The following is a 12,260-nucleotide window of genomic DNA, read 5'->3' as shown; positions in this document are numbered from 1 at the left end:
CAGAGACCAACACTGAAACCCAGATATGGCACCATTCCCAGAGTAGTCAGCCTACAACCTGGGGGCAGGTTGATTATACTGGACCACTTCCTCTGTGGAAATGACAATGCTTTGTCCTTACTTATTCTGGTTATGTATTGCCTTTCCTACATGTAATGCTTCTGCCACTATTACAGAATGCCTTATCCACCATCATGGTATTCAAATAATCCCTAAGCAGTCAGAGAAAAGATACACTATAAACAGCAACAAAGATAACAACAGCAGGCCTCACGCCACTTCACAGCAGAATTAGTGTAACCCAGAGAACAACAGAAAGACATCTTTAAAGAATTCAAAGAAAAAAAACTATTGGGAGCTGGGAGCAGCTGTGACGGCAGACTGCCTCCTTAACAACCACAAGGCCTAGGGCTGGTCTCCAGTCCATTAGCCAGGTGATGCACATGCCTGTAACCCTAGCACTCAAGGCAAACACAGAAGGATCACAAGCCCAAAGTCAGCCTTAGTTATACAGCAAGTTCAAGGCAGTCTGTGCTATGTGAGATCTACACACACATACATACATACACACAGAGACAGAGACAGAACAGTATAACAACAAATGCTAAAATATCTCTCAGAATTTTTTTTATCTAGAAAAGTTACATTTTATAAAGCTTTTACTTTTAATTTTGTGTATACATGTCTGTCAGTGTGAGGATTTGTACATGTCAGTACAGTGCCCACGGAGACCAGGAGAGAGTGCTGGAAACATTGGACGTGGGTGCTGGGAACCAAACCTAGGTCCTTTGGATGAGCTCTTAACTGCTGAACCATCTCTTCAGCCCCAGAAAAATAATCTTTCAAAGATAAAGTCAAAGCCAGGAGTGGTAGTGTGCACCTACAAAACCAGTCATTGGGAGAGAAAGATAGAAAGACTTCAAAGGCTATTTGGTGAGAGTCAGTCTCAAAAACAAACATTTTCCAGACAGATTTTTGTGGCATGCACTACAAGAAATGCTAACAAAAAGGTTTCAAACCAAAGAAAATTGAACTAGATGGACTTCTAAATCTACAAAAAGCAATGAGGAACACCAAAAATAGTAAATGTATAATTGAATATAATATGCATTGTTTTCACTTAAAATCTCTGTAGTTAAGAACTCACATCTTACAGTGCATTATATACTACCAGAATTACATCATGTAGAATAAAACGTGTGACTACAATAACACAGAAGGAGGCAGATATGAGGCACAAATACAGTATCTCTACACAATTGTAGAGTGGAGTAATATTTGAAGACAGAGAGTCACAGGGGTGCAGAGCAAATCTCAGGGCCATCTCCCAAGTCTGACTAAAGTACTGACAACTGTGACACCAGAGCAACAGTTATAGTTAGAGCCAACAGCAGACCCGAACTGAATCTTTAGAAAATAAGAAAAATCAATCCAAAAGAAGGCAAGAGAAGAAAAAAAAAGAAGGAAGAGCAGAGACAAATGGGAAATAAGCGAGGAGACAGCAGGCTTAGACTCAATCAATCATAAGATGTATTGAAAGGAAGGGACTGTCACACTGGATTAAAAAGAAGACTGACTACATGCGTTTACTATGTTTATTAGTTACCATTACTATTTTATTTTGAGACAGGGTCTCATTATGCAGCCCAGACTAGCCTCAAACCACTATCATGCTGATCATGATTATGTGATGCTCCTGCCTCAGTGCTGAGGTTATAGACTTGTACCACCATACTCTACATAAGAAATCCACTTAATTCTAAAGATTTGAGCTGGTGAGGGGGCTCAGTGGATATGGCATGTGCCACCAAGCCTGATAACCTGAGTTCAATCTCTAGGGCCTCAGGCGACAGAATGAGAAAATTGACTCCCACAAGTTGTCCTGTGATCTCCATGTGTGTATGTACATGGAAATAAATAAACGTAATTTAAAAAATTAAACAATCACATGAAGGAACAAGAATGGAGGCGTCTTCAATGGTTTCATAGCATGCAAGGATTAGAATATTTTCTTCCATTCTTAGAAGACATAATTATGCTTAAGACCTGTTTTCCTTTTCCTGGTTTTGACGTCGACAATCACAGCTCTGTTCTTCTCAGTGAAGTGCTTCAAGATGATCACATTATGGGGTTCATTGGCATTATCCATATAAACACAGCGGGTTCCCACACAGAGGACCTAGAGCGTTGATGCAGGAAGAGGCACTTCATTAGGCACAAGCCCAGTCCCTTTTGCTTGCTCTTCTACAAGCATGCATGGATAGGGGGGTCTTCCCAACCCTAAGTCCTAAGGATTGGATGCAGACCTGGCACAAGATTAGGTGCTTGCCATCGCTTTACAGCTCCTAATTACAGTCAGATGAGGCATACAAAATGAGGACGATCAACATGAGTGCCAAAGCGAAAGATAACAGTCTCTAAAGTTCTTTGTTACCAAATACATTATAGTTACCTACTATGCAAAACTAGTAAAATGAATAAAATATCTAACTGTTGACAATGCAAGTCTAACAACTGTACAGTTCTGAAAATATACCAAGACTATAAAAGCAAATCATACAACTAAAAAAATTCCCGTGTGTGTGTGTGTGTGTGCGCGCGCACGCGCGCGCGCGCGCGCGTGTGTGTGTGTGTGTGTGTGTATGTATGTATGTATGTATGTATATATGTGCTACAGAGACTTGGGCGAACAGGACTTCAGATTCTGTACCTGGGGGGAAGCCGACAAGCACCAACAGGGTGAAGATGTTGGTGTGCTTCAGCTGGAAAGGCAGCTGCTTGATGCAGTGGTCTGTGAAGGTGGCAATGACGTCTCGCCACAATGGGGCATTGTTGAGTGACCGAAGAATCTCTGCCATGGAGCAGGCCCAGTCCAAGCCCACTCGGCTAGAAGGCAAGAGCTCCAATGTTACAAATATCTCAGCTCACTAACCTAGGAAGAGTCAGACTCAGGCAAAGAACCAACCATTACTTAGCTTAAAAACTACCAGAATGATGCTTTTCATATAAAGATAAGTGAAAACAAACAAACAAAATCAAGATCTGTTACTTATATACTCAGCCTAGAAACTCAATCTACAACTATGCTCTGAAATCTAAAATAGTGGTTCCTAACCTATGGGTCATAACCACTTTTGGGGGTCAACCAACCCTTTCACAGGGGTCATCTAAGACCACCTAAGGACTGGAGAGATGACTCAGAGGTTAAGGGGACCTGGATTCAATTCCCAGCACCCACATGGCAGCTCACAACTGTCTAGAACTCCAGTTCCAGGGAATCAAGTACCCTCACACAGACAAACATGTAGGCAAAACACCAATGCACATTAAAAAAGACAACCTGAAAACACAGATAAGCATATTACAATTCATAACAGCAGCAAAATTATAGTCATGAAGTAGCAATGAAAATAATTTTATCGTTGAGGGAACTGTATTAATGGGTCACAGGATCAGGAAGATTGAGAACCACTGCTCTAGAATGTCATCTTCACATGCACATACTGACAGATACATTCATATTTATAGCCATGCTCAGAAAGGAACTTAGATATAAACATATGGTACAAGTCAAGGTCATTTTTCCTTCTTCATTCATTTCCAATTTGGTATTACGATTGTTGTTTTTACAATGACAACAGATTTCTCAACTGCAATGACTATACTTACTTTGCTCAAGACAAAGCTACTAGAATAGATCTCATCAGAGCTGACTGGCAGATGCCGCTGAGGCTTTCAGCTATTTTAGTGTGGAGTTACTAGTTGAATTCTCACAGAAGAGCCTTAGCACTGCAGCACACTGGAACTAATTGACAGCTAGACCTTTATTCTCAGTGTGTACCACAAAGGGTGTTATGGAGGCTGGGTATATGGAAACCAAGGTTACCTGTCCAGGCACACGGCTCCTAAACTGAAGAGCAGGTGGGTGGTCTTCCAGCCATCTGGTACAATACCATTGTCTGCTGTAGCAAACAGGTTGTGTTTGGCTGAAAGGACCTTGACAACTGCAGTGTCCACCTCTGCTGGCAAAAGACGGACAATTAACTGGCCCAGGAGGCCCAGGGTGAGGTGGTAGGTTTCATTCAGATGGCCTGCGTTGGAGATGACAACCTGAAACATGAGTGGGAGGACGTGCTCCAGGTCTATCAGGGGGACTGTGGGACCCTGTCAACAGAGAGGGAAGATCTCTTTAGTACAAGTCCAAGCAGCCACATCATCTACAAATGCCACCCATTCGTGTATTACACCCGACCTAATTCCAGTTTCAAAAATGGCATATGAACAATCAACTGTAAATAAAATAAATATGCTCAGGTATCATCTTATCCTACTTTTTAAATTTAATTTTTTATTTGTATGTGTATGTGTGATTATACACATGTAATTCAGTTGCTTCTGGAGCCCAGAAGAGAGCATTGGAACCCTGCAGCTAGATACAGGAGCTGTTGAACCTATAAACATGAGGGCTGAGAACTAAACTCTGGTCCTCTACCAGAGTAGCAAGCACTTGCTTTTCTTCCTCTCCTGATAATGTCCATTATAAAGAATTCAAAGGCCGGGCAGTGGTGGCGCACGCCTTTAATCCCAGCACTCGGGAGGCAAAGGCAGGCGGATCTCTGTGAGTTCGAGGCCGGGCTGGACCGATAGCCTCCAAAACAATACAGAGAAACCCTGCCTCGAAAAACCAAGAAAAAAAAATTCAAAGAACTAAAAAAAATCAGACCTTCCATCATAGCCCTCCCACCACTGCCAAAGAAGTAGCAACTATTAACAGTTGGAAGGACAGTTTGTCAACCTTTCTCTACACACATTTATAGGCAATACCTGTACATTATTTTTCCTCCCTTTACCTTCCTTCCTTCAGTGGTATGTGTGCATGCACGCATGTATGTGTGTGTGTGTGTGTGTGTGTGTGTGTGTGTGTGCGCGCGCGCGTGTACCACAGCACAATGCGGAGGTCAAGGGAAAACCTCCAATGTTGGTCCGTGCCTTGCACTTCGTTTGAGACAGGGTCCTTTGTTTGCTTCTGTGTATGCCAGGCTTGCTTGTTTATCTGTCTTACGCTGCCCCACCCCTCTCCATGGGGAAACACGTTACTGTATCCAACTTTAAGTGGGTTCTGGGTCCTCAGCTTGCATTGTAAATATGTTACTCACCAAGTCATCTTCTCAGCCCTATTTTTCTTTCTTTAAATACTGTCTGCATTTTACTTGGCTTCCAATGCTATATTATTAAAAATGCCATTTAGAAAACAGCTGATTACATTTCTGCCCACTTAAGCCATTTATTATTTTCCATAGGGAAAAACTGGAGAACCTCTTTAATAATTGTGAGTTAGTACAGTTGAGTGTGATTCAAGAGGACACTGTATACAAACTAGAAAGCAACACAACTCAAGTACAAAAGCTCTTAGCAATAAAAACTAAATCTCAGGAAGGCATCCCTTGAAGGGATGGCTGACAGGGCTGCTGGAGTCCATGAAGAACAAGGAAGTGTACAGAGAGGGGCTGGTGTGGTGTGGGCTGCAAGTTTCCAAGTAATGGGAACCTAGGAATTGGCATAAAGGCAGACATGATGAGGAACTGTTAAGGTTGGGAGAGCCTCAGTATAGAGTCAAAAGAGGAAAGGGAGAACACTCTTCAAAGAATAGTGGCTGTTGTCGGGTGGTAGTGGAGTACACCTTTAATCCCAGCACTCAGGAGGTAGAGGCAGGCAGGTTGAGTCCTGCCTGATCTACAGAGCTAGCTCCAGGACTGCCTCCAAAGCTACAGAGAAACCCTGCCTTGAAAAACAACAACAACAAAAAGAGGCTGATCAAATAAGTACTTATACCAAGGGTCATGAGATGCAGGACCTCATGCTAAAGATTAGAGGTGCAAATGCAAAAAAGAAAAAACTAAATGAATCTTGTGCCATCACGTGTGAACTGCAGGAACTGCTGTGAACTCGTAACTCGTTCTCTCATTCTCTAAACCCCTATGCTGAGAAAACACTGACGCTCCTGCCAGATACTGTGACTGACTCATAAGTCAGCTTCAGTCCCCACCACAAGGTGACTTCCCTCAGACTAAGCAGCTCTTGGCATTTTTGTCCCTGGACCCAGAGATCTGAAGACCAAACCATGGGTCATAGGGATATCTCCCTTTTCTACAGTTTGGAAACTTGGGGAAACTTGTTTCTTCATTTTGCTAGCTCTGTCTGATTCTTAGTCATGAGAAAAAAAAAAGTATTGTTAAAGATGTCAGTTATTCCTAAATTAATATATTCAATGCCATTTCAAAGTAAATAACTCACCAGATCTTAAAGATAAAAAAACTAAAATTCATATAAAATATGCACACATGAAGAGTCCAGAAAATTATAAAGAATATTATGAAAATTACCAAAATAGTGCTGGACAGATGCAAGTTCCAGGACAGCCTGGGCTGTTACACAGACAAATCCTGTCTGGAGAGGGGGCAGGGAATCTTTTTTTTTTTTTTTTTTTTTTTTTTTGGTTTTTACGAGACAGGGTTTCTCTGTATTGTTTTGGAGGCTATCGGTCCAGGGGGCAGGGAATCTTAAAGGCAGTTACTATAACAAACATTAAAGCAAGGTGAATATAATAAAGGGGACCAAATAAGCATGTCCTCTGAACCCAACACATTCTTAAATGGATACTGATTTTTACAAAAAAAAAAAAAACTATGTGTAGGTTCTCTGCAGTTTAATTGAACTTTTAAAAAAGGCGTGTGTGTGTGCGTGTGTGTACATTCATACATATATATATAGTGTCACTCTAAAGTCCAGAGTGCCTACAAAGTGTTGGGTCTACAGTGTGAGCTACAAGGCCTAAGTGTTTAATACGTTAGTAACATGGTACTCAAAAGATGGTACTTTTAGGAGAACTGAGGATGAAATGCCTATAAGCTTTCAAATTTTTTTATTTCAGAAAAAATATAATAAATATATAAATTAGCAGACATAAAACAACACTAGTAACTAATATCTAGGTGAAGATCTTCATTCATTGTATTTCCAAATTTTCAATGAGGTTAAAACCTTTCAAAATAAAAACATAGAAAAAGTAACCATAAGAATTAAACCAGAGCTGGGCGGTGGTGGCTCACGCCTTTAATCCCAGCACTCGGGAGGCAGGGGCAGGCGGATCTCTGTGAGTTTGAGGCTGGGCTGGAACGACAGCCTCCAAAACAATACAGAAAAACCCTGTCTCGTAAAACCAAAAAAAAAAAAAAAAAAGAGAGAGAGAATTAAACTGTTACACAGAGAAACCCTGTCTCGGAAAAAAAAAATTAAAAAAAAAGGCAATTACACTCATACGAAATGTAAATTCAAAGAAGGTAGCTTTAATTAATAGTCGTCCCCTACCTCACGACACAGCTGTTGATAACAGTTGGTTTCTGCTTACACCTTACCACCATATTTTTCTGTGAATATAACCACCCACTCTTTCACAAAGAAAACCCTTACCGACTGGATAGGAGGTAACATGGCTGCCAGCAATCCTAAAATCCTCTTCTGGGAACATTCTGCAAACACTTGCTCAGGGTTTGGACTAATTGCCTTCTCTTCTACTGGTGTCTGAGAGGACACTTCTGGATGTTCAGCATCTGTGTGAGGAAACACCACTGTCAGATTCTGCCGGGTTCCACACACATAAAAGGCAACTAAACCACAACCCTACCCTTCCTACAGAAGGAAGCTGGATAATATCCTATTGCTGAACCCAGGCATGGTAATGAATGCCTGGAATCCTGGCACTTGACAGAGTGGCTAATCAAGAGTTTGAGGCCAGCCTGGGCTACACAGAAAGACTTTGTTTAAAAAGAACAAAGGGGCCAGAGACTTTGCTCAGTGATTAAGAGCACTGGTTCCTCTTACAAAGGACCTGGGTTTGATCCCAGCATCCACATGGTGGCTCCCAACTACTTCAACTCCAGACTCAGGGGACATAACTTCCTCTTTGGCCTCTGCCTCTACCAGGCACACACTTGGTGAACAGATATACATGTAGACAAAACACCCTTACACATAAAATAATCTTTTTGAAACAACAACAAAATCCTAATTGAATAGGGGACCGTTCTCCCTGTTCTCTGAGCATTTGATTACCCTTTAACATTCTACACATTTGTGTTTGCTGTTCATCAAGTACCCTTCTGGTTTTTTGCCTCTTTTGTGCACTTAACAATGTCCCAGAACATGGGGGTACCTGACAGATACTTGTTGTCTATGAACCAAAATGCTGATCCGCAGGGGAATCTGATTCTGGTACACTTTGAGGACCTAGCATGCTGTGGAGTGTCTTGCTTCTGAGAGCTGGTCTTGATGATGGTGCAGAATACACTCACTTTCACTTACTTCTATTACAGAACAACCAAGGGGCTGCCTGAAGCATCTCCTGTAACCCAGCACTATTGCTTCATCCTCCAAAATCCCAGCTCTGGCTCTACCACTTTCTTCCTCTGACAGGCTAAGGCCTGAATGTCACAGCCATGCAGCAAGCAAGCACCACAGTAGCTCTTCTGTGTCATCTTCCAGTGCTCTGCTCTGGCCCTGCACATCTTGCATAAAAACTTCTCTTCATGTTAGTTCTGGAACCTACTAAGAGGACTTTTCTCACAGTGAGTGATTTCTGCCTGAATGTCAGTCCCTACTACATATCCTGGCACATTCAAGATCCCTTACATCTCTCCTTTTACATGGCTTTATACAGATACAATCTGCTCTAGATCAGGGCTAACACCTGTCACCCTTCCCCTGGGGCCAGAATCACAGGCCATCTCAAAAGACAGTTATTTGTATCTCTGCCTGAAACCTTCCTGTTCCAGGAGCGCAGAGGCCATGTGTCCCTTTGTCTGTGTTGGTAAATTTCATCCCTGGGATCCAGCACGGTGCTTAACAAAGAGAAGGCACTTGGTAAACACATGGAATAGATGAGCTCAAGTAAAAGATAGGTGATCCAAAGTAACCAGCCACAGCTGAACAGAAATGGAGAAACCTCAGTTATCGGACAATTTCAAATTGTATGCAACAGTGAAGACGTGATGATGTGTGCACTTGGAGAGGAAGGAGATGGGGTTAATGGCCATATGTTCCTGACCTGGAGGTCCCGGAGGCACATGAGCATTTGCAGGTGCATCTGAAGTCTGGGTCTGGCATGAAGGGTCCTTAGTTAAGGAGAGTCCTTTAGCCGCTGTTTCCTTCTGCTTGTAGTCCAAAGGGCTGACTTCTTTATCTGTGGCTTTCTTTCCCTAAAAACAGGAGGTAAATGTAAAAGAATAAAACAAAAATACACTCCATATATACTGTATATAACTATTAGCTAGTCTTTCACAAACTAAGAATCTTCTGAATTTCTTTAGAAAAATGCTACTAATTTCTTAGAATAAACCAGCACTCTATAATGATGATCCTCCTATTACAACCCCCTGGTCATCTCTGAAGTGCCATTAGAGTTTTCAGGTCACATAAGCAATGGCTCATACCAAATCTTTAGAATATTCCATGTGCCTTCCAGAAGCTAGGAATTGAAGTTCTTCTTTTGGGAAAAAGATAGAGTTGTTGATTTCCTTCTAGTACAATACAGTGATCATCTTTATATACTTTTTTTTTGGTAGAAAAACAAACACAGGCTGGCAGATGCCTCAATCAGTAAAGTGCTCACCATGTATGCACAAGGACCTAAATTTGGATCTCTAGGAACCATGTAAAACTCAGGTATGGTAGGGAGTGCCTGTAATCCTAGTGTGGGAGGAGGCAGAGACAGGGGGATCCCTGGAGCTTATTGCCAGCTAGTATTGCTGAACTGGTGTTCAGGTTCAGTGAGACATCCTGCCTCAAAAAAAAAGAGGTGAAGAGTGAGAGAGGAAGACTCTTGATGCTGACTTCTGACTTACACACATATGCACACACACACGAAAGTGTACATGTGTTACAGCATACACACGCAGAAAATGAAACCCATCTTTATTTACAATCAGAAAAGTATTATATCTGCTATTATCTTTAATGCTATTGTAAAGATAATAGCATTACATCAAATCTATACATAACATTGTTTCTACTGCTACAGATTTAAGATATTTTATTGATACAGAAATGAATATTCTAAGGGTAAAGGACAGAACTGTAAGCTAAGTGGGTAAGAGACCCTTGTCATACAAGCATGACGATTAGTCAGATCCCAGCACCCATACACATGCTTTGTTGACGCCCATGGGAAGCCTGCCCCTTTCTAAACTGAAACAGGAGGAATGGATTGGGGGAGGGCTAGGGGAGGAAATGGGAGGAGAGGAGGGAGGGGAAACTGGTTGGGATGTAAAGTAAATGAATAAATTAAAAAAAAAAGGCTGGATGTGGCCACGTATATGTTATGTCTATAACTGCTGCCAGGAGAAGAGGCAGGAGGATTGTTGGGGCTTGTTTATCACATTAGCTCCAGGTTCTGTGAGAAACCCTGTTTCAAGGAATGTGGCAAAGAGTGATAGAGTAGAACATCCAATGTCCCCTTCTGACACGGGGCTTACTGTTTGCATGTTCTAAGCACTTTACAAGTTTCTTCCAAGTGTGGACAGTATATAACTCCTACAATAACTCTGTGTTACAGTCATTGTTATTATCACCCCTTTTATAGAACGTACCTGCACCTGTACACACAAAGAGAAAGAGAGAGAGACAGACAGACAGACAGAGAGAGGATAAAAAAACCAGACAGGAGTGGCCACCAGGCCAAACACAGGGTCAATCTGAGCATCAAAATAAATAAAATAGCCGGGCGTTGGTGGCGCACGCCTTTAATCCCAGCACTCGGGAGGCAGAGGCAGGAGGATCTCTGTGAGTTCGAGGCCAGGCTGGATCGACAACCTCCAAAACAATACAGAGAAACCCTGTCTCGTAAAAACCAATAAATACATAAATAAATAAATACATAAATAAATAAATAAATAAAACCAAGTCCATTTTGGTGTAAATAAATGAACACATTGATAGATGGGGACCCAATGCTGTGGGCAGCTTGCTACAAGATGCTGAGGACTCACAAATACAGACAATCCTGCCAGAATCAGAGGTGAGGACTGCTGTCCCTCCTGACTGGATGGGTTGACTGCATTCCCTCCTGTGCAAGGTAATTTGTGGCAGGTTAAATGTGTTGTATAACAAAGGAGTTTCATGGGGGAAGTGCTACTGTGTGTGTGTGTGTGTGTGTGTGTGTGTGTGTGCGTGTGTGTATGTGCATGTATGTATGTATGTATGTATGTATGTATGTATGTATGTATGTATGTATGTTGATGTGTGGCTAGTGGCCAGGCAGGATAGCAGAGGAGGAGAATTGTGGGAAGTGTAGGCAGACAAGAGTTGTGCTGTGTGCCCAGGAAGAGAGGACGCTTCAGGCGTTCTCGGGTAGGCCAACACCACATGGAAATACATAGATTAATAGAAATGGGTTGATAATTAAGACAGCTGGTCAATAAGAAGCCCTAGTCACCCGCCGACAGCTTATAATTAATATAATTCTCTGAGTGTTCATAAGGGGCAAGGCAGCTGTGGAACTGGGTGGGAAATCCTGTAACGGGCTGGTAGGCCACAACATTGATGCTGAGAGATGGGCAGCAGAGGCAGGAACATTTACAGAATGGGCTCAAGCTCTGAAGGCAAACTTCTACAAAAACAATCTTTTGTTGACTTTATTTTAAATTCATAAAAAGGACTTTATGTGTGTGTCACCATCACAGATCATGCTTGGATCTATAAAGAATTTTCTGTCTATAAACTATGTAAACTACACTTGTAAACTACAGTGTGTCTACCTGTTAAAACAGTACACTTTTGGTATCATCTATTTGTTGACTGGGCACTAACGTCTTCAGTTGAATAATCCATGCTCCTAACTTCCCTGTTGTGCCTCCTTGTGTGACTGGCTCCCTGAATGCAAGCTGTGACCCATAGTAAAGACACACTACTTACATTGCAGGTCACAAACAGGCCCGCATTTCCTGGCTCCTCAGCAAGCTGAACTGTTTCCTTCTCTAGCTGCTCCCCTGATGTTTGGATGGACATTGTGACTGGCAGGGCTTGATTTTCTGAGGTAGAGTCACCATCTGGCAGTACACCAAGAAGAGCTAGAGCTTTAAGACCTGAAAGGGAAGAAAAAAAAGGACATGGCTAAAGATTCACAACAAAGGGATATCTCTCGCAAGTGCCACAAAGCTTAATTGCTTTATAGAAACAGATGGATGAGAACCTGGAAGCAACCTAGA

At 42.1% G+C, this 12,260-nt stretch overlaps 1 protein-coding gene across 2 annotated transcripts in view; it reads right to left on the bottom strand.

Annotated features, from left to right (window-relative positions):
• The window catches only part of Zzef1 (zinc finger ZZ-type and EF-hand domain containing 1), a 112,314-nt gene that overhangs the window by 21,962 nt on the left and 78,092 nt on the right, over nt 1-12,260 (bottom strand). For both annotated transcript variants that reach the window (XM_040749095.1, XM_040749096.1), the window contains exons 37-42: nt 11,968-12,137; nt 9,104-9,254; nt 7,471-7,610; nt 3,887-4,164; nt 2,714-2,886; nt 2,047-2,181 (exon numbers count right to left, since the gene is read on the bottom strand). In XM_040749095.1, the coding sequence (XP_040605029.1) occupies nt 2,047-2,181; nt 2,714-2,886; nt 3,887-4,164; nt 7,471-7,610; nt 9,104-9,254; nt 11,968-12,137 (1,047 nt within the window). The remainder of the gene's footprint in view (nt 1-2,046; nt 2,182-2,713; nt 2,887-3,886; nt 4,165-7,470; nt 7,611-9,103; nt 9,255-11,967; nt 12,138-12,260) is intronic.

This window comes from Mesocricetus auratus, unplaced genomic scaffold (assembly GCF_017639785.1).
Source record: "Mesocricetus auratus isolate SY011 unplaced genomic scaffold, BCM_Maur_2.0 Super-Scaffold_100007, whole genome shotgun sequence".
NCBI lineage: Eukaryota > Metazoa > Chordata > Mammalia > Rodentia > Cricetidae > Mesocricetus > Mesocricetus auratus.
This window is presented reverse-complemented; position numbering and strand designations above follow the sequence as displayed.